This window comes from Apostichopus japonicus, chromosome 17 (assembly GCF_037975245.1).
Source record: "Apostichopus japonicus isolate 1M-3 chromosome 17, ASM3797524v1, whole genome shotgun sequence".
Taxonomy (NCBI): domain Eukaryota; kingdom Metazoa; phylum Echinodermata; class Holothuroidea; order Aspidochirotida; family Stichopodidae; genus Apostichopus; species Apostichopus japonicus.
The window spans coordinates 7,530,931-7,555,182 of record NC_092577.1 but is presented as its reverse complement, the minus strand read 5'-3'; the positions used below and the strand labels follow the sequence as shown (position 1 = coordinate 7,555,182).

Sequence of the window (24,252 nt, the reverse complement as noted above, 5' to 3'; positions counted from 1 at the left end):
TCCCTGCCATAAGGGTTCATGTAATATATAAGTGATCTCATATGTGATGTTTGAGGTATTTTACAATAAAAAACAAATGAGACTTACCCTATTTTAATTTAAAGTGGTCTGTTCAGTTCAATCTAAAGCTGGAATTTGATGAGCACGTCACTGAAATGACTGGATTGTAAAATAAGATTCCAAACTCAAGTCAACAAAGTTCATTTCCTATTAATATAATTATTGTTGTAGCTAATTAAATGTCCTATGCATACATAACATAATTATACATGACAGTATAGTGCTTAATGATTCATTGAATGGGTGAATAATATAAAACAAAGATGTTTTCAAAACACCTGATTCGTCTGATGAAGGTGCAAGAGTGCATGTTTCGTATTGTTTTTGTTTCTTTCTGATATCGTTTTATCTTTCTATTTTCTATCATATCCACTATTGTTATATTATGGTGAAGTAAGAACTCATAATTGTTACTATTTAAATGTTGTCTTCAATTTCACATCTTCGAGTCGGTCGATTCCGATCAACGAATGAAAAGACGGTTTTTCATCATCTGCATCGTCTGCAGAAACAAAAATAATGCACATCACGTGATCTTTCGCAAGTAGTGTACATATGGTAGCATACGTCCATTAAAAGCCCCATTGACTTACACACTAAATCACAAAAGTAATGTGGTCTCTAAATCTAGATAGAAGTTTTCACTAGCTAAACGCTACCCATCACCGGATAGAGCCTGACAAGTTGGCCTTTCATAGCACCATCAATTTTCTGTACCATGACAGTGAAGATTTTTTGCTATCCGAGCCGGAAGTTTTCGTCACTTGTAAACAAACCTCTTCACTCAGTGGTAAACAAATTTCCTACGCTGCTCCTGGGAGGCCTAAAGGGGTCTAAAATTGCCTCAATTGACCCAAGTTTCTCACCACAGGTACTTCCATCATGCTCTTCAACATAGCCAGAGGGGTAGGAGAAGAGGGGTAGGGGAAGAGTGTTGGAGGAAGAGGAAAGTCCCCCACAAACATTTCCAAGGACGAAACGGGGTTGGCAAAAAAAAAAGTGGCAAACGAAAGTTAATAGCCACAATATATATATTACTGGATAGGCTAGTTGTGTTTATAGTACGGCGTTATCTGCCCTTGATCAAGTTTCCATCATTAGTCAGCACACTAAGCAAAGAACGAAATTTATCCGAATAAGTTAACTTTGATTCAGTAATTAACACTTTTAGTAAACGTTCCGTGGGTACTAAGACATTAACTAATAAACAATATGTTTATGAGAAATGAATATCATAAAGAATCAATAACTCTAAGAGAATCTGAATGAGCCAATGAGACCCCGCGGATAAATAAAATAATAACGGGAAGTACTTCTGTTTTCATCTTTTCTAATAAAAACGAACGATCATAATCTGCCTATTGTGGAATGTTTATTGGGGAACTACGTGAACTATTCCTGTTCACTGCCTCCTTATACAGGGGCTTCGGAAGATGATTCGATTCAGAAGGGGGGGGGGGGGTGGGGGCGGATGGCAGATATTGAAAGCAGTGGGACATATAACGCTAAGATTATGTCTAAGGTAACATAACGGAAGGAGTGGGTGACAGGCATCGGGTCAGTTGGGTATGTGACATTCATTTAAAGAGAAACACCGCCAACATCTTGTAGAGAAAATAATCTATGTGGATATCGTACCACAAATTTCAATAAATAAGGTCTTAGAACAAAAGAGTACTTTTCAATAATATTTGTCATAGATTTCTCAACAAAATCGCACTTTTTAACTCAAAGGGCACTTTTATATTACAACATTTGTAAGGGTTCTTTTAATTAAAAATAGCATTTCTTATTTTAGGAACCAATCTCAACGTTACCCTGGTTGTATCGATGAGCAGACGAAATAAATAACAGAACAAGATTCACAATACTGGTTGTTGTTATTGTGTGATGTAGATAATCTTCAGTACGATCAATATGTAAAAGAGATATGCTAAGTAATGTTAGTACAGGGAAGATTAGCAAATCAGAGGCAAGCAGATTGGTTTAGGTTCTTAAGAAATTAACATTCAATTAAGACCAATAATCCAATTTACTGAAAATGTATTAAAACAGAGTATGTTTATCGATATGCATAACAATATATAAAGGACTGAAAATTCCAAAGCTTTACCTTAAACATTTCAATTATGTGGTTTAATTACCATAAATTACCATACATTACCATACAAATTACCATATTACCATATTACCAATATTACCATATTACCATACAAATTACCATACAAATTACCATAATTACCATACCATACCATACCATAAATTACCATAAATTACCATACAAATTACCATAATTACCATAAATTACCATAATTACCATATGTGGTTTAATTACCATAATTACCATCATTGGCAAGAAAAGTAGATTTGATGGTCATCCATATACACCTTTTACACTTGGATTCAACTACTTCACTCAAACATGTCTCCTCTTTGACACATCATATCTACTTGAGCACATTATCAGCGTCTGGATACCGCGATTGTGTACTTGAGCGAATTATCAGTCACTCCATACACCATATAACACATTTGCATATTGGACGTTTGCAATAAGGGGGAGGGCGAATAAAATAGTACGAAATTAAGAAATATCTCAAATTGCTACAGCTTCCGCGGCTTTGTCCCCTGCACCCTATTGGTGCTTTCAAATTCATTTCAGTAAAACGAAATTCCTCTTTGAAATCTTTTTTTTTTTTTGTGGCTATAAAATGACTTAAGATATGTGAACTGTGAAACTGGTGCAGCTGAAGTCCCAATCAGACCCCCTAGAGCTTAGAATACATTCGGGAGAAATTTAGTGCCTCTCTCTGAATGTGTTTTCTTGCTTTAAACTCAATACAAGTTTTGGCGTATCCAGAAGGGCTAAGGACAGGGAAAGCCCCGCCCCCTTCCTCTCCCACACACAAACATTTGAGGGGACGCAACCGGGGTTGGCAAAAAGGAAAATCGGCAAGGAAAAGTAAATAACCATGGCATATATGATACTAGATAGGCTGCTTGTGTTAATCGTATGGCATGGTCTGCTTCTTATCCAGTTTACCCTCATTAGCCACACTATGCATAGATCGAGATTTCTCTGAACAAGATACATTTACTTCAGTAATTAACACTTAGACAAAGTTCCCTGCGTCATGTGGTATCGGCTTGTCGTCTCTAATATATAAACAACACCTCATTTGAGTCACTGATATATAGATACCTGCGTATATATGCCTGTCTATATACGTACAATTGTATACTTAAAATGTTTTTCTTCGTTATTATATAACGTACCATGGGCACAGGTTGGGGCCTCACAACCATATTGCGCGCTAGGAAGATATATGTGGGGGCTATAAAAAATATGGGATATGTGACCAGTGCAAAGAGGGGACCTGGTAGCGAGCTTTATTCCAAACAGGTTTGTAATTATGTGTAAATAGTCTATCATGATCGGGCGGAAAAATTACGTCATCACCATTGTAATCTTCACTTCGAGGTTAGCAAAATTCATTTGTTGCAACAAAGATATACCCGTCCTATATGTACGGTGTTTATTCAATAGTTCCTCTATATATGATTTAGCCAAAAGAAGATACATATAATTCAACAGTTCAGTTGAAAGGGGGGGGGGGGGGGTGTAGGCGGTTTTACACTATCTAACGCAACGTAGTCGCCAAGAACCTGAAGTATTTTTAAGGGAGGGCCCGAGGAACATGAACTTATAGCATTCTCCTCATGGTGAAACATAATTGCACTTATTAGGTGAATTGAGTGTACTGTTAATATTAGGAGAGACTAGCGTACGTTCTTATGACCAACCAGACCGGTTTCTGCTCTCAAACTTTATAGGAGGAGCTTCATCAGTAGTAGCCTTTGAATATTTTACATTCGGCCTGGGCGCCTCGTTCTCAAAATGCATCTATTTTCTGTGCACGAGTTTTTATGGACTCATAGTGCAGCTATAAGAGCATCTAAAAGAGATTCGTATGAACCTTGAGAGTCAGCTGATTCTTCGTTAGTACGAAACCTTGAGTTAACAAGTAAATCTCTGAGATTTTGGGCCCTTTTGTGGGCTGGAATCGATTCTTTTGGAAACAGTTTGGATAATTCCGCGTGTTGCGAGATTTAGTGCCAATGTTTCAAAAGTGCTTTTCTCAAATGCGTTTGTAAACCCTTTTTGCTTTTTGTTTTACATGATGATGCGGATTCTCACTTTTCTTCTTAGGTCTTTCAATGATTTGAGAAGATCACTTCGTTTAGGGTTTTCTGGAGTTGCTATGAACTTCAGACCTTTTCCCGGCGCAATAAACTCTATATTGGACATGTTTCTGTCTGATAGGTCCTTTACGAACTTTTTTAGTGTTTCTGCTTCTTTTCGAAGACATTGGGCTTTTGAGTGAATACTTGTAGTCTGTAGCTCCCTGTTGGAGGTGCGGAATTTGTCGGAGCTTTTAGTAGCCTTCACTGATAGTTAAGCCTTGATTATTTACATACCATTTTCCAAATTTTAGACAGTCCTAATCTTGTCGCAAAATTCCCTCACGTATTGTACCGATTCAAACTATTGCTGTTGTCATGTTTAGCCTATATTCATTAAAGACTCGTGAACTCTCGTCGTGAAGTTGATCTTATTGATCTTAGATCCACGAAACGAATTCCGATTTCAATAGAACCGCTCACGATTCTTGAATACCGTAAACAAGAACCCAATGGAATGTAGCGTATGTATCATAAATAAGGTTAACATTAAAAGTGGTCATTGACCCATCTCGGATAATCAGTCGCCGAGGGGGGGGGGGGGGTTCAGTCGGTGGATTGTTGCAATCATCCGGGTGAGATGTGGACCCGGGCTACGGTTGTATCATCACATCTCACTTCACTTTTTAAGTATTTATTAGTAAAACATTGCGTTGAGGGTTACTTATATGGACGTGCTTTATAATATACATTAGAATGCATATGTATATATATATATGTATATATTTTCTTGATGGTTGTAACTATAACTTTGTTTTTCCGTTCATTTCCATCCTGTCTTGCTGAAGTTAATCAACAACGGAGAACTGACCAGGACGATCAATTTGAACAGAGTAAAATATTATTTGTTTCTCGAACGGGACTCTAAACACGGACCCTTGCAATCCTAATATTATAATCTCGCTCTATAGCTCATTATTTCTACAATCTCTTTTGTCAAATTGTGTATAATTTCTTCCCTTTGTTACGAACAGTGGTTTTACGTTTTTTTTCATTTTCGTAAACCAATCTGTAGATTTCTTGTCAAGACATATTCAGAGTTGGCCATCACCGCTTGTAGTTTGATCTACACAGTTTGCATACCGTACTTAACAGGCATATTACGCACATAGGACAAAACACATCGGAAACTTACAATGGTTTCGTATTAATAGACGTAACTAAGAGCAATGCATATACGTACAGCAGGTACCTTTGAACGTTTGATATGACAGAATAAACACAGCAAGGCATAAATATCAGATATGAATTGTATTATCAAGTAAAGTCTTTGATTGTGTAAATAATAAAACATGAACTTTGGAACCAGTTACAACTAAAGACTGATTCCTGCCGATATCTATTTAGCATCCAGGTTCGTATGTTAGAACGTCACATGACCTACACAACGCCATCTTGTCAATTGGATGTTCTTCATTCCTGTTTCCGTACGTTCTTTTTTTCGTGATTTTCATCTTTCATTTAAGGATTAAAGGATTCTAGGCTTACATTGTTCTCTGGATGATCCCACAAAGCGATGATCGTACTGGTAAGTAACGCACATGAGACAGTAATAGTGTGAAGCTATATATGTACTGATATAAACATGTCATAACACAGACTATGTTAAATAGACTATGTTATGACAACATATTACTATATATACGTATTATAACCCATGTCTGTGTTGATAATATTCAATGTCGATTTCATTAATTTGAAGGGAAGAATTTTAAGCTCATGATAGTCAAACTCTTAGTATGTAAATCCTGGTTATTTAATAGTTCATTCATGCAAGTACAACAAATATCTTCCAATCAGAACATATTTTTTGTATGATAGCAATCACGTGCCTGATATTTTTGCTTTATCAGGGTGACCAGAACGATGCATGGTAAAGGTTATTTTACTAAAATGATTAGAAAAATATAAATCATGAGAGATTCAAACTAATATAGCTTATAAAGGAACCGTTACCATTCTTTTCCTCTGCCCGAGTCTCAGTCGTGCCGCTTAAAGCATCAGTTTAACTTAGGCTAACTAATTTAACCTGGTAGTCTAATACTATACACAAGAGTGTGTATTGATAACAGTGTGTCATCTTTCTCTTTAATTTAATCAAATAAAGGTTACTGAGGGAATAATTAACAAATTTGATTCGATCCTCAACGTTAAAAATGTCGTCACGCGTGCGCGTTTTGTTTTGCTGCATAACACACATTAAAGACCAATTGGAAAATGTTTAAAAAAGAAAACAGATTTTTACCGAACTTTTTGCAATGAAAATTGACTAAGTTTTATCTGATGTCATCGATAGAATAATAACAATTAACTCAAACAGCTTCATTAGCATGCAAATGAATAAACGTTGTATCAACAATTAAGAGAGAACCTAGCAATAATTGTGAAGCCCGCTATCTAAAATGATGAGCTGTAGGTGACATTCTAAAAGGATATCGTGAATATTGATAGCAAAACAGAAAGTTGAATATTTCAGGGTGGGTTGATATTTTATTACTTCAAAGGTCGATGTTTGTGTAAACAATAAACAGTAAATAAAAGATAAGGAGAGATTCACCTTGATGTTATCGTTGTCGAGCCAGAGATCTGTTGGTAAAGTGACTGGTTCTGTTGACTTATATAATTATACATTGATTTATGATAATTTTATTCAGTTAGTTTTATCCATGCATGTTGTATCTATATATTCAACAGATCATCGCTTTGAAAGATAATCATGGATAATATCACTCAAAGGAAAAGAAAAGTGAAGACCCAAGTTTATCCCGCGAAAGTTATTGTGACGTCATAATCGATGGAGTGCCTTACAGTGCAAGGTTTGTTGTAATTACATAGTTATGTATTAGTAACTTAGCATAGGAAGGCTGGTGTTAAAATAAACATTGATAATGACTTAAGCCTCAGCATTGTAGTAATCTTACAGTGTATGATCGAGAGTCAATATGATTTAATTATTATATATATATATTTTTTTTTTAAATAAAAAGCTAGTTTGGTGTTATCAAACTGATTGATTGACTTCTGTGACATTGTGTGATATTATAACACACTGTATTAAAATCACTTTATGTAGATGTAATCAAATGCACCAAAACCATATCGTACTTTTAACTCCTGGACTGCTAGGCAGTACTGAGTTCAGCTATAAAATGTTCAAGTTTGTTCCAAAGAAGGGAGGCCACCTGTATCAGATCGAGAGCAAAGTAATTGAAATATTATAATGTCTTTATATAAAAGGGCAGTGGCGTAGAGGTACTTTTGAGTGGGGGGGGGGGGCTGAAGACTGATGGCCGGCCTGGGGAGGGGTCTAAGGGGAGGGGGTGTCCCCCTCCCGTTTGGATTTTTTTGCATTTCCAGGTGGCCTTAGATGCAATTTGGTGCAATATAACACACTTCAACACCCAATCCATTTTGTTAATAATTTTGCATTTTCACCTGGCCTTATAGATGCAATTTGGTGCTCCAAATGAGATTTTTTTCTCATTTGGAAATGAGAAAGGGGTTTTCTGACTCGCGGAGCGTGGGGGGGCGGAATGATACTTCCGCCCCCCATATTTTTCACTGGGGGGCTGGCGCCCCAGCCCCCCGGTTCCTACGCCCTTGTAAAAGGGCCAATAAATTCAACACCTTCTCAACTTGCGAAATGAATTATACTAGTTGAAATCCATCTACTTTATTAAGTTTACCAAATCGATTGAATGATTATATAAGATATGGGCGCATATAAGGAGATATAAATTTGCACATTACTCCGATTAAACTTGTGTAATTATGTCGTTAACAGTGACATCAAACAGATTGCCTGCCACAGCTTGTTTCAGTTTATATATAAGCACTGAAACGCACAAATTTGATTGACCTAAGAATAACGTGTACAAATCAACATGTTGATCTCATTACAGACAAGAAGTCCATATTCATCAATTCTCTGAAGAGAAGGTATAAACTACAATATGACGCAATCCAGCCCATACCGTACATCAAGGACAGACTATATTGTGTGGACAAGGTATTTGTTGAGGGCGGTACAGAGATATATGTTGTTGAAGGAGCGACGAAGGAGAAAGAAGGACCATGGGTACGTGTTGACTCGTACAAAGATATCTTCACAGACCCTCGAATGAAAGCCAAACGGCGCATCATAGAAGCAGAAGCCGGGTATGGTAAGTCAACAGTAACCCTACAGCTCGCCTATGATTGGTGCAATGGCGTCAAGGATTCACCTTTTAAAGACGTAGAGATTCTAATTCTGCTCCGGTTGAGGCAGCTGAACAGCAAGATATCTATCTATCACGCAATTAAGATGTTCTTAGCACCTAGCGATCCTCGAATCAAATCTTCTGATATTAAAGATATCATTGAAAGCTGTTCTTCTGTTAAGGTACTCCTGGACGGGTATGATGAGTTTCCTGATAGGGATGGAGCTACCGGAAGTGACGTAGGACGTATCATTACCAGCAATCTGCTTGGGAATATTGATGTTACCCTGACAACCAGATATCTTCCGAAGGACTATGACAAAGCAAACACAAAGCGAGTGCGGTTAGTTGGTTTTGACGCAAAAGCACGTGACCAGTACATTCGCAAGGCTGTTACCGGGGAAGATGACGAAAGCGTTGCTAAAATTAAGCGCGCTTTACAAGCAAACCCGATCCTGGATGACTTATGTCAAGTTCCTCTCATCTTTGTAATGTTTTCTCACATGACCCACGAAAAGACACATTTTCAGAAATTCAAGTCAGTCACTGAGTTCTTTAGTTACATGATCCAATGCTTCCATAGTCATCTTAGTAACAAATCAATGGATAAAAGTGCAAAGGCGTATAATATTGAGTATGCTGTCAAATACAAGGAACTTAGTAAAGTAGCATTTGAAGGTCTCTGCGGTGAAAACCAACAGTTATCATGGCGTAAAGATGGACTCTGTACACGACTAGGTCAAGGGTTTTGTCAACATTATATTGCAGTTGGTATCTTGGTAGAGGAAGAAGTGTCTGCTGTGACAAACGAACAGACTTCTGCTACAGACATACAGACAAGGACTGACGTAAGGTTCTACCATCAACTATTCTGTGAATGGTTTGCGTCTTTTAGACTGGCAGAAGTTGTAGCTGCTACAAGAGGTGCATCTGAGCTGAAGAATGTTCTTGATAAAGTGGATCCGTTTAATCTTCAGTACCTCTATCGATTCACCTGTGGGATTAGCTCAGCAGTTGGGAAGAGAATAATAGAATACTTGAAGAGCAGGGAAGACGGTGGTAAGTTTGCCATCCTCTGCATCCTGGAACAAACTGGTGAGGTAGATGGAATCAAGGACACCGTCAGGGATCTGTGTTCAAACAGAGTTGAGATCTGGAATCGATACAGCAAGCTTCTTCAGAGATCCACCATCCAGCTCTTGGAGATTGCATCTAGATTTGATGTAAGTATGTTCATCATATGAAACAGTTTTGTTACGAAAGTTTCTGTCAACTAAACCAAAAGAACATGATTGATTAACTAAATATACAAAAAAGCAATATCAAAAATAAAATTAGTAAAAAAAATCCAATTCATAAATGTTTACATTAAATTCAGTGACAAACAAATCTTAATAAATGTACATTACATTAAACCACACAGCCCGCCAAGAGAAAGTCACAAATTATGAATGTATTGTTATATGTCAAATAAATCTTGTTTCATCGATGACTGTGTCGTTTTGAGATATCATTCAAGCCTGTTGGAAGTATAAGCAAAGATAGTTCAAGAATTAGGTCTACTGAAATACATGTCTCAGATAATCGAGACAGACAGCGTTCCATTCGTTCGTAAATACATGATTCAGATCTCTAAAATATGTAAAGAAAACAAAACTGTTAACTCCAAAGGGTCAGAGGACCCCTGGTGGAAGTACAGGGTAGATTCATATTTATTGTAGTGCGCATGCGCGCTACAATATTGGGATTGCTCGCCCACTCAAATATCTACGTGGCTGACTGGTGAATGCCAGCTCAACATACATTCTTCATAGCAATCTCAAATTCATAGGTTGGCTACGCAGGATAAAATCCAATCCCAAGTTTGCAAAGAACTGTGGCGGCGAACAGTTAATTATGCACACGTAAAGAAATAGATGTCCTTGAGTAGCATACTTCTTCAAAACAATACGTAAAATTCTCTACTTAGGTTTTATTATTCTCGAATTAAACAAGATACATTTGTAAGCATTTGAGTTAAAAACATCCTGCAAACAAGTTGGAAGCAACAACTGTTACTCGTATTTATCCGCAACGTGTCGGTGTTATTATGTGATCTCGGGCACGAACATCTAGCACGTAATGACATGGCATTATATGCTACAAACTTAGTACAAAGTCATAGTTCCACAGCTACGGCTCTGTACGTATATTACGTGTTTTGGATGACAACTAATACCTACATTGTATTCGTTATGAGTAATCGTGCATTAGGCCTTCGGTGTAAATCACTGTATGTTCGTAACATTTCGCTAACTAGGCGAGGAACATAGAAATTGAAGTAGGGATAAAGCCGCATGTGGGTGCCAAAAATGTAGCAGTAGACTGTAGTTTCACAGATAATTCTTAGGAAGCGATAGTAAAAGCAATAACATAGAAATCTAATTACTTTACTAGTGTCGTCTGTTGAGCTGTTGTATTGTCATTCACTGGACCCTGGACATAGCCATATCGATAGATCCACGTGTCAGAATAACATGGGATGATGGCAGGGGCGGACTTGGTCTTAAAACCGGCCCGGGCATTTTCCACCTAGACCGGCTCATCATTCATTGATATGCTACTTACATAGTGATCGCCGTCCAGGGGGCGAATTTTTTTCCCAAACAGGTTTGAAATTACGGAGTTTTCAGCCAATCAGATTGCTCGTGACGTCAGCATAAATAATAGCCATCGCTTGGAAGTTCGAAGACATATATTGGGTTACACACTGACACTTGATTGAGTCTAGTTAAAGGGTTTCCCTTCAGTCAAACGCCCTAACTTTACTCGTAATGCTTGGATTACATGTTGACCTCACTTATGCATGATACATACGCTACATTGTATTTGGTTCGTGTTTACGTTATCCACGATTCGTGAGCCGTTCTATTGAAATCAGAATTCGTTTCGTGGAATGGGTAGGCCTACGCTAAAAGCAACATCACGACGCGAGTCTTGAGTAAATATACGCAAAGCAGTATAGTGTATAGTATACACATAATGAAAGGTTATGAGTGCAATAGTGCAAATATTTCATGAGTTGAAAGATGGAATGTTCCATTCAACGAGGCGCAGCCGAGTTGAATTGAACAAACTACATCTTTCAACGAATGAAATATTTGCACTATTGCACGAATGGAAACCATTCATTATTTGTCTTATACACCTTCAAATTTGGATATAATTGGATGTAAAATGCACTCATGCAACAGACTGTTTTGAACAGACATGTTTCTCTGCTCTCTTACCATTGAAAAAGTGCCATCAAAAAAGTATAACCCATGGTTCTATTTCATAGAGTGCAATAGAGCGGATTTTGCATGCAATCGACGAGCAATTGACCAATCAAATGGCCGGAATATAATTAGATGTTGTATAATATGATATATTTCCGTCACTGCACTGTGTACAGAGTTATAGCCTACAGCGCATGTGTGATGTACCCTGTACGAAACTTTCATTGTGCGATGTTATCGATTAATGCCTTCACAGAAAACTTCGATCAAAGTAGATCATACAATACTAGTGTGCTAAATATGTCTAAACCAATTCCAAACATATCTAAATATGTACGAAAGGCTACGGGTAATTTTGAACGGGTATATCTTCGTTGCAACAAATGGATGCAGAACCTCGAAGTGAAGGTTTCTATGGTGATGACGTAACTTTTCTGACCAATCATGAACGACTATTTACGCACACTTGCAAACCTGTTTGGGGAAAAAAAATCGCGTCCTGGGGAGGGGTCAAAGGGGAGGGGTGTCCCCCTCCTCATTGAGATGTTTTTGAAGTTAATTAAGGAATGCCTAGATGCAAAATGTTGATATATTTCTCAATTTCTAGGTTACAATAGTCCTTTAAGAATGACCCAACAATAATTGTCCAGAAGCAACACTTGATTAAGCTGAGCAAAGTTAAAACGTTAACAAAAATAGACAAAAATATATGTTTTAGACTGGATTTCCTTTAGTTTTTCAAGCATTTTGTGACAACATGCTTGAAGAAAATTAAAAAAAACCTAAATAAAATCCATTAGCACGGACGGGTTGCCAATGACACGTTACGAAGTTACAGGCTAACTAATATGGTAATTTCATGAGCTGATTCCCACAATTAAAAATATATTTCTACACATCCCGTCTGTATTCTACTAAGTACTGTGCAAAAGGAACGGGCCATCGGCCCGGTGGGCATTGCCCAAATGCCCGTGTGGCCAGTCCGCCACTGGGTGACGGTTATGACGTCCTGGGGTTATCACTAACAATTCAATTATAGAAAATAGGCAACTACCCACTTTGCAACACATTAAACTGATAACTGCATGCACAGACTAATATGGAAGTATTTCACAAAAGGAGGTGTGTGTGGGAAGAGGGTGAGGAGAAGGGAGGGTTGGTTTTTTACGGCATTTTTTAGGGAATACTAGGCTATGTCACTATTTGAGTGGAGCACTAAAATAATACAAGCAAGAAAAATGTTTGCCATGTGCCTCTCAGATACCGGAAATGACCCTTTCCAGACATTAAAAGTTGCACACACTCCACTTACTCCAGTCATTATAAGGGCGAGAAAAAAAAAAGTTCTAAAATCATGAGTATAGTACTTACCACTCTGGTCGCCATAACCTTTGTCTCTGTTGTGCAAAGTACACCTATTCTTTCAGAAAAACAGGTATAATCAAATTCAGTTTCAAAATCGAATGCACAATGCATATGTGAAGACTTACAAATGATCTGGCTTTTTGCCGTACACCACAAAGCGCCCTCACTTTTTTTCAAGGCTTCACTTCTTAAACAAACGGCGATAAACTGTGCATTCTTCCTAGTTGAATTTCTATGACGAGGATACAGTAACGTTAACATGTTGTTCAATTTGACCAATCAGTGTCCAGGGCTGGGTATTCTCTGTCACGTCCGGAACATGTGTTCGTCGTGATTAACAACCGTTAATGAGCTTGGTTGTCCGGTTAATTAATCTGTGATAGTTTTAGTAATAATTATCTTCGTTTATATTGCAGTCGAATGCTATAGCTAGAGTACTATTTAGAAATATAGCCTAGCTTTGGTCTACGTCAAAGGAACAAACGCCGAACTGGCATATTACAGCTGTTCTAGTTATTTGTAGATTTTATCACATATGCGGATTAGATGTAACATTTACATTCCATACACGACATCCGTGTATGTGACTTATACTGCTTGGGTGTATCAAGGCTGTATCATATGCCGTTTAGATCAACGGAATGAAACTAATCGGAGCTGTTAGCTCCGGAATATTATTTTGTTATTTGTTTTAGAAAAGGCCAATTTATTAGGGAGAAGATCTTTTGCATCTTCATGGCCCTTTAAAGCTGGGTTATTAATAATAAACGTCTCAAGAACACTCCGTCTTCCACGCCACCAAATTCCATGATACTAAACTACTGCGTGAACTGGGCTATGCGATGCATGTTAGGAAAGATAGAACAGAGACCGTTTATAACCATCACACCTCACCCCCTCCCATCACTAGTTATTTCACTAAACTTTAGGACATTACCATGTGACAATCATCTCCCGTTTAAGTGATATACAGTTGTGATGTTACAGAGCACGTGACATGTCTCCATGCTGTGGGTCACATGTTTCATCTTACATCGAGTGAAATAGGGGCTTACTGTGCACTATGGAAACTGTGTACAACTATTACATTGTATGTAAATACTAACAACATCAAACAAACAGACAAGTCGTTCCAGGCCTAAAGGAGACGAGAGGGGTAAGTCAACAGTTGAATAACAAACTGTTCTTTGAGAAATTTGGGAGCATCATACTGTGTGATGATAACAAAATAAACTCATAGGTAGCATGGATTAGATTTCAATTCTAACCAATACCCTACATACGGAGTAGTAGTACAACATACTTAGAGTAATAGTGTTATCATAAACGCAATGTAAACCAGAACGTCACTTACTTGTAATTTCTCGCCAGTATGAGAAGAAACTATAGATACAATATTTTCTAACGAACTGAATTGCTGATCGGAAATGACAAGTCTTGCAGAATTAAGTTATGCGTACCTATGCAAAGAGGGTCGAAGGTCAAACAAACTGCACTTCTGCATACTTAGACTTATTCTGACTGTAAACAACAATTGATATCCAACAACCTTTGACCTCCATGAAAAACAAAAGGAACCATCTGCTCACCAAGGGCTACCAACAAACAAAGTTTGAAGTTCAAGTAACATTCACTTCTTGAGATATCCTGTTTACAATGTTTGCAGCAATTTGATCTCTGGTGACCTAAATCCCCTTTGACCTCCATGAAAAGAATAAAGAACATCTAATCACTGAGAACTACCAACATACTAAGTTTATGGTTCAAGCAACTTTCAGTTTCTCAGATATCGTGTTTACATGGTTTACAGCCTTTGACCTATAATGACACGAAATTGCGTTTGATCTCCATAAAAAACAATAGAGATGAGTTGCTATTCTTGTAGGTCAATAAACAGTCTAAGTTCAATCATTTTTTACTTCTTGAGATACACTGTTCACAATTTTGTTCGCCTATGATCTCCGGTGATCTCTCAATGAACATCTACTTACTAAGGACTACCCACACACCAAGTTTGAAGTTCAAGCATCTTTGATTTCTTAAGATGTTGTGTTTACGAGCCAAAGTGTCACACACACACATACACATCACGTCATCACCATCGCATAGATACCTTCGGCCTTCGGCAAGGAATGAAAAACTACAAGAACTCACAAATTTAAGTTCAGTTGGATTATATTTTACATAAAGCTTAGTTATGCAACTACCTGTATAAGTGAACAACGGAAACTGGCTGGGAATGATAAAAAAGAGGATTTAAGTTTAAACTGTTACACACAAAATAATCAGCATCTCATGAATAATTATACATAAACATGAAAGAGTATCGATACATAATTAGCCTTAACAAACCATCCTTGAAATTCATTGTATTTTCAGTTAATTACGTTTCATATTACCTTTAACGTTAATTTTCTGTATATAAAGGCGAATATGAATTGAGAAGGTTGGGCCTACAAAGTATACAGTCTCTGGCCATATACACCATTCATTGTGTATTAATATATTTATCACTCAACCGCTTGAGGAAGCATTGTTTATAACACAACCACCATTCTTTCTATTTATTACGAAGACTAACATTGTACTACAGCAGTATTGATAGAATTAGAAATACAACCATATATAGTAATGCAGAAATGTGACGGTGAAATGTGACCAGAAAAGAACATAGAAAAGAACAGAAACAAAGAATATGATAATAATGTTGATGCAGGGTTAACAGAAATCAAAGGCTAGGATTCAATGCACAAGGCATCTCGTAAGTTTGCAAAATGATGCTGGTCCGGTGTATGGCAAGCATCGGAGAGCTTCAGTTACAATATTATTGAAGATATGTTTCACAAGAGTATTCTTGTGGATTGGACATAACATACATAACTAATATTATGACATCACATGCATGATCCCCTGACCTGAACTGACCCACTCAACCCATTATACATACCATGTATGCCAAACTACCCATTATACATACCATGTATGCCAATCAACCCATTATAAATACCACGTATGCCAATTAACCCATTATACATACTGTATCATGTATGCCAATCAACCCATTTTACAGCGTAACTACATTACTCACATGCACATATTAGCAAAAATTTTGTACACGTCATGCCACCCTGCCAACATTTCACTAAAGCAGAGAAAAAAAGAGATAGTAAATTAGTTTTTAGATTTTATGGTTAATTTAAATAATATAGCACATTTAAGTAACTAGTCAGCGAACTATCATCGCATATTCTGACAACAAAATATGGAATACTGTTACATTTAGAAGATTGAAGATTCAATGCACAAGGCATCTCTTAAGTTTTCAAACCACCCATTATACGTGCCACGTATGCAAATCAACCCATTATACATTATACATACCACAAGTGACAATCAACTCATTATACATACCATGTATGCCAATCAACCCATTATAAATACCATGTATGCCAATCAACCCATTATAAATACCATGTATGCAAATCGACCCTTCATACATACCATGTATGCCAATCAACCTATCACACATACCATGTATGCCAATCAACCCATTATACATGTATGCCAATCAACCCATTATACATGTAAATGCCAATCACCCACCATACATACCATGTATGCCAATCAACCCATCATACATACCATGTATGCCAATCAACCTATCACACATACCATGTATGCCAATCAACCCATTATACATGTATGCCAATCAACCCATTATACATGTAAATGCCAATCACCCACCATACATACCATGTATGCCAATCAACCCATCATACATACCATGTATGCCAATCCACCCATTATACATACCATGTATGCCAATCACCCATTATAAATACCATGTATGGCAATCAACCCATCATACATACCATGTATGCCAATCCACCCATTATACATACCATGTATGCCAATCACCCACTATACATACCATGTATGCCAATCAACCCATTATACATACCATATATGCCAATAAACTCATTATACATACCATGTATGTCAATCAACCCATTATACCTACCATGTATGCCAATCAACCCATTATACATACCATGTATGCCAATCAAAACATCATATATACCATGTTTGCCAATCAACCCATCATACATACCATTTATGCCAATCAACCCATTTTACATACCATGTATGCCAATCACCCATTATAAATTTCATGTATGCCAATCACCCATTATAAATACCATGTATGCCAATCGACCCACTATACATATCATGTATGCCAATCAACCCATTATACATACTGTACCATGTATGCCAATCAACCCTTCATACATACCATGTATGCCAATCAAACTATCATACATACCATGTATGCCAATCAACCCATTATACATGATGCCAATCAACCCATTACACATGTAAATGCCAATCACCCACTATACATACCATGTACATATGCCAATCAACCCATTATACATACCATGTATGCCAACAAACTCATTATACATACCATGTACATGCCAATCCACCAATTATACATACCATGTATGCCAATCAACCCTTCATACATACCATGTATGCCAATCAACCCATTATACATGTATGCCAATCAACCCATTATACATGTAAATGCCAATCACCCACTATACATACCATGTATGCCAATCAACCCATTATACATACCATGTATGCCAATCAACCCTTCATACATACCATGTATGCCAACCAACCTATCACACATACCATGTATGCCAATCAACCCATTATACATGTATGCCAATCAACCCATTACACATGTAAATGCCAATCACCCACTATACATACCATGTACATATGCCAATCAACCCATTATACATACCATGTATGCCAATAAACTCATTATACATACCATGTACATGCCAATCCACCAATTATACATACCATATATGCCAATCAACCCATTATACATGTATGCCAATCAACCCATTATACATGTAAATGCCAATCACCCACTATACATACCATGTATGCCAATCAACCCATTATACATACCATGTATGCCAATCAACCCTTCATACATACCATGTATGCCAATCAACCTATCACACATACCATGTATGCCAATCAACCCATTATACATGTATGCCAATCAACCCATTACACATGTAAATGCCAATCACCCACTATACATACCATGTACATATGCCAATCAACCCATTATACATACCATGTATGCCAATAAACTCATTATACATACCATGTACATGCCAATCCACCAATTATACATACCATATATGCCAATCAACCCATTATACATGTATGCAATCAACCCTTCATACATACCATGTATGCCAATCAACCTATCACACATACCATGTTTGCCAATCAACCCATTATACATGTATGCCAATCAACCCATTATACATGTAAATGCCAATCACCCACTATAAATACCATGTATGCCAATCAACCCATCATACATACCATGTATGTCAATCACCCACTATACATACCATGTATGCCAATCAACCCATTATACATGTCAATGCCAATCACCCACTATACATACCATGTATGCCAATCAACCCATTATACATACCATGTATGCCAATAAACTCATTATACATACCATGTATGCCAATCCACCCATTGTACCTACCATGTATGCCAATCAACCCATTATACATACCATGTATGCCAATCACCCATTATAAATACCATGTATGCCGATCAACCCATTATACATACCATGTATGCCAATCGATCCACTATACATACCATGTATGCCAATCAACCCATTATACATACCATGTATGCCAATCAACCCTTCATACATACCATGTATGGCAATCAACCTATCACACATACCATGTATGCCAATCAACCCATTATACATGTAAATGCCAATCACCCACTTTACATACCATGTATATACATATGCCAATAAACTCATTAAACATACCATGTATGCCAACCAACCCATTATTCATATCATGTATGCTAATCAACCCATTATACCTACCATGCATGCCAATCAACCCATTATAAATACCACGTTTGTCAATGAACCCATTATACAGCTTAACTAAATTACCCATATGCACATATTAGCTCAACGTTTTTACACGTCATGCCACCCTGCCAACACCCTACTGTACCCCACCCCCCCCATCCCCTAAAGCAAATATAAAAGAGATAGAAACTTAGTTATTGGATTTTATGGTTAAAATAAATAATATACTGTAGCACATTTAAGTACTGTAACTAGTCAACAAACCATCATAGCATATTCTGACAATGAAATATGTAATAATGTTACATTAGAAAATCATAAATGAAGAAAAATCATTATGAAATAAAGATGGGCATTAGGGGAAGGGAGTAACATAAATAATACCACTAAAAGATATAAATCCATCAATGACTATTAACTTACAGATGCTAACAATGCACATCTCACACAAACAAGAAAAGCCCTCTCTACTGGAATGTCAGCGTTAGATATTACATCAATTCTAGACTGAAGACTTGAGTAGATGTACGTCTGAATCTACAAATAAAAAATGTGAATAAAGAAACATAACAAACTCTACAAAGACAGAAAGTGTCATTACTATTATCTAACCTTTTCTAGCAGATTCGATACTACTGTGTATGACTGTGCTATGCAATCTCAACAATATCAATATTTGTCATTATTGGAGATTGGGTTCTCAAAGTTGTAAAACAAAAGAATGGCTTAGTGTAATATATGTATTCAATGAATAATATAATGGATAAAATCAAGGTATATTTGTTTCCACTAATAGAGTATGTCGTGATGGGATCAATACAATTTGTGTTTGGGGCTAACAAGGTGAATAGGCTTTGTTTATTCAATGCACAAAGCATACACAGCAATACAGCAACATGTCAACACAATGTTCACAGAAAGATTGTAGATTGTGGCAAAGCGCCATACCATACCATACCAATGTACCCAGAGTTGGAAAGAAATATATTTTGTGCATTCCATACAAAATGAAAATTAATAAAGTGACCTGTATATGCAATATCTTGTTAACCAAAGAGAAACAACTACATCTCAGGTTCTGATAAATAACATCTCCTTTGGTATTAGTCTGTCAATAAGTCATATCAAAACAGTTTGTGCTTTCACTTGTCATCATTTTGATTTTGGAGGAAGGGTGAAAGGAAAGGCTGGTTACTTAGGTCCATCTAGAAGAGCAGTGAACATAGCATATCATGGCTTCATGCATATTCAAAAGTTATTTAAAAGCTATGACTACTGGCAATACTAGTTATATGGGGATGTAAGGTCTAAAGATAGCAATTAGTGATAGCAGATGGCTGGAGTATCCCTAATTCATTCGCTCTCATCTAATTTATTGTATTAAAGGGTCAAAACAATACCAAGGTTACTGGTGGTAATGCACATATAACTTCAAAGACTTCATACTTCATAATTTCTCAATTCCAAACACATTCATGATCAGACCAATATACATACTACAGCAACTTAGTTTTCCTGGCATGTGGGCAATCTTTATTTTCTAAAAAAGTCTGCTGATGAACTGATAATTTAGGAATCTTTTAGTAACTGTCTCCACTTTAGAGATATCTTCCATCCATACTACAATATAGTAATTAATTTTATTCAATGTTATTACCTTTACACAATTAAACAAGTAGAATCTTAAAAAGTGCATTTGATGTTATTTATGAAACTAATTAGGCAAGCTGTCTTCACTAACATATGGCCTGTAGATTTGATCAGAAGGTATCCAACACAAACCATTACCATTTCACAAACTGACTGTTGAGAAATTACTATGTGAAAACTCACCCGACTCTCATTCACAAAGGAAGTTATGTCAGCAGTGATGTGTTCCCACTTGACTTTTTCCTTCACTTTCTTGGAGGAAATGTACCAAAGAAATGTACAAAACTGTACCACCTGGAGGTTAGAGGGAAAATACAAAATAACTCAACTTTCCATTTACTAGATTTATCAATGAGAAAATTCATCAGGTCTGTGATCATTTTTGTAACAGACATCAATGTCTTTCCTTGTGTCTTAGTATTAAGTATATATGAATATTTGTAGAGCTGTATTCTTAGGGCAGCATAAATATTTTGTTCTATTTCTGTTTTTATTTTTGGGTTTGTTGGACTGACATACCTAACAGCACAGGACTAATATCATTATTCAAAGCATCTTTGCCTTTGTCAAAACTGCACTTTAGGAAAATGTTTTGCATCTGAGGTAATCAAAACAATTAGTTATTTAAAACACTTGTAGTGCTAACTGATCAACTCATTGTTACCTCCAGAGAAGTTCACCCCTCCAATATAAAACAACTTTTGACAATTAGTGGAAATTTTTCTACCAAATCTTCCATAGTATTGCATCAGGAAATCAATGTAGAATGCATATGTGCTTGAGTTTGCTGGAAATATCTCTTAAATGGTCAGTACTATAGCTAAAGTGCAAATAATGTACATCTCAGACAGAACACATTAAGAGAATCCTTCAACACTATTGAACAATGGCTAAGAATGGAATTCTGAATTACTTTGGTTATTACTCTGAGGAAATGCATTTGATCCAGGAACTACATGCATGTCTTGTCTTACTGACTGACAACAACAAATGCACACATTACAGTAAACCAACCAAAGACTTCCACTTGCAATCCCTTAGTACAGTATATAGCTCATTGGCAAATGGCATAAAGACTAGACTATCTTCAGATTTAAATTTGACATCAATTTTCTTGGGTTTTGGATGCACTGAGATGGGAAGGGTAGGAAAGGTTCGGATGGAAAAGGAAATATGGTTCCTGTTAGTCATTCTACATTTGATTAAACAAATACTTAATTGTGACATATAGCAGGTGGAAGCACATAGGCTTCAGATAGTGTGACCATAGCAACAACATCACTGATTCACTTGCTGAGGCAGTTGTTCACTCTTACAAATAACAAACTCACTTGTCTCCATGGGCGGGATTACGGGGGGGCAAGAGGGGGCATTTGCCCCCCCACTTTTTCCCAGACCTTAGTTTTTTTTTGTCGTTTTTGCAGACAAATGTGCACAACCCTAATCGAAATTATTCCCCACAACAGCTCTATCAAACTAGGCCTATTTGATTCGAATCTAAGTCGAATTTGTGATTAACATAGTAGCATGAAGCATGCAGAATAACTGGAGCTAGAGCTAGCACATGGTTCGCAGCACAGGTTACGAATCCTGGAGCTAACAAACTAGCGATTCAATTCTGCATGTGATGAATCCGCGGTTGTGCTACAGTGCTAGCTTCAGGAATTGATTTGAGATTGAGATTTGAATTGAGAAACGATTTACGAAAGTCAAATTTGCATATTGGGTATATCAATAATTAAATTCAATATACTGACACATGACACACCCCCCCCCCCATGTAATTCAAAATATGCAATGGCAATGCCGATGTAATTTCTTTACTGCTCGAAATCCTGGAATGATGCATGCAAATCGAATAATGTAAATTACAAATTGGCACTAACACAGTAACACATTAAATACATTGTTACAGTATACAGCACTCGGCAGTTTCGGTAGGGCCGATAAAATAATGTGTGGCTTTAAGTTCCGTTTTCGGATCTATTCTCGATGATGAATGAAACACTTACGTTTGGTTTTGCATAAAAGTGGGGGGGGGGGTGAAGGTATGTTCAGCCCCCAATATTTGCCAAGCAGTGGCGGCGGAACCGGGGGGCTTGGGGGGCTCAATGAAAAAGTTGAGGGGGCAAATGCATGATAAGCCCCCCAATATTTACCAAGGCTCCGAAACGTGCATCTGCCCATTTTCAATGCATACTTGTCGATCTGTCCGATGCACACGTATACTATATAGGTGTTATAATTTTAGTAATTGCTGGGGGACCCTCGGCCCGTCCCCTGCTATAGACCACATTGTCACCCCAACCGCGTCTTCACGCCCCGTGAAAAGTGGAAGCAGTGAGTGTGAGTACCGGTAAGCGTAACACAACTTCGTCTTAGGCCAATGACTTGCCTTATTTGAGCCAGTTCTCCAACATCCCCTTACTTAGTGGCGGAGCGTTCATATATACAGTCAGGGGGCGGATGCCCCCCCCCCTGACGGACTCATATGGACTGCTGGCGCCCTTTTCAGCTTTTCAATACTTTTTACTTATTCGCGATTATTGACTATTTTATTGCGCTCTCATATGCCTATTGACATTTGTCATATTCTGTTGGTGTAATTTTCCGACAAAATGGCGACGACACCTATTTATTCTCCGTTTATCTGCAAATTAGCAAGGGTCATTTCCTGCAATCTAGGGAGTATCTTTACTCAGAAATTTTCTGTACGCTCCGCGCCAACCTGTGGTGGCGCTCCGCTTAGATAGTGTCGAAAGCGCCCCTACAGACCATTCTTGCCCATTCTTGCCCCCTGACCAATACCCCTAGCTCCGCCAATGCCCTTACTACACTCAAAAACGTCTTTGCGAGTACACTACGAGTAATAGCTACTCTCTTAAAACACCATCGAATACAATGTTTTTACAGACTTTTACGTGCAATCTGAGAAATTTCAGGCTTGAGACCCATATTTAAGGGCTAGGTATTCGCAGGATAAAACACTCTGGAAGTGCCGTTTCCGGCCAACTGGGGGTTTGAAAAATCCCAAAATTTTCTTGTACGCTCCGCGCCAACCGATGGTGGCGCTCCGCTTAGATAGTCTCCACACATTAGCCCCCCAATAATTTTTACGTTCCGCCGCGCCTGTTGCCAAGTGCTCAAAGAAGTGGGGGCCGCGGGGAGAATTTCGAAGTGGGTGCTGAACATATTGTTGATCGGTAGAATGCACAATATACTTATAATTTTAGGGAGAAAGCACTGTCTAGATGTGATTTATTGTTACCAGAGGTGTCATATTTGCTGATCTAGGATTTCCTTTTTGCTTAAATTTCGACGCTCCTTGCCAACCGATGATGGCGCTCCGCTTAGATAGTGACGTATAACAAAAGTTGTACATCACAATCTGACCATATGTTATACTATCAATCCTCTTCAAATTTTTAAACGATAATTAACTATCTAGATACAATTGCAGACATGAGATCCATATTTCAAGGATGGGTACATGCAGCTTAGAGCACTCGGGAAGTGCCGTTCCGGCCAT

At 37.5% G+C, this 24,252-nt stretch overlaps 2 protein-coding genes across 4 annotated transcripts in view; one reads left to right on the top strand and one right to left on the bottom strand.

Annotated features, from left to right (window-relative positions):
* Nucleotides 1-5,666: 5,666 nt before the first annotated feature.
* LOC139985122 (NLR family CARD domain-containing protein 4-like) overlaps nt 5,667-24,252 on the top strand; it is a 346,343-nt gene continuing 327,757 nt past the window's right edge. Inside the window, exons 1-3 of the mRNA XM_071999348.1 lie at nt 5,667-5,830; nt 6,997-7,118; nt 8,205-9,724. Of these exons, the coding sequence (XP_071855449.1) occupies nt 7,097-7,118; nt 8,205-9,724 (1,542 nt within the window). The 5' untranslated portion in view covers nt 5,667-5,830; nt 6,997-7,096. The remainder of the gene's footprint in view (nt 5,831-6,996; nt 7,119-8,204; nt 9,725-24,252) is intronic.
* The window catches only part of LOC139985144 (uncharacterized), a 125,661-nt gene continuing 120,637 nt past the window's right edge, over nt 19,229-24,252 (bottom strand). For all 3 annotated transcript variants that reach the window (XM_071999397.1, XM_071999395.1, XM_071999396.1), the window contains 2 exons: nt 20,907-21,017; nt 19,229-19,610 (listed from right to left, as the gene is read on the bottom strand). In XM_071999397.1, the coding sequence (XP_071855498.1) occupies nt 19,488-19,610; nt 20,907-21,017 (234 nt within the window). In that variant the 3' untranslated portion in view covers nt 19,229-19,487. The remainder of the gene's footprint in view (nt 19,611-20,906; nt 21,018-24,252) is intronic.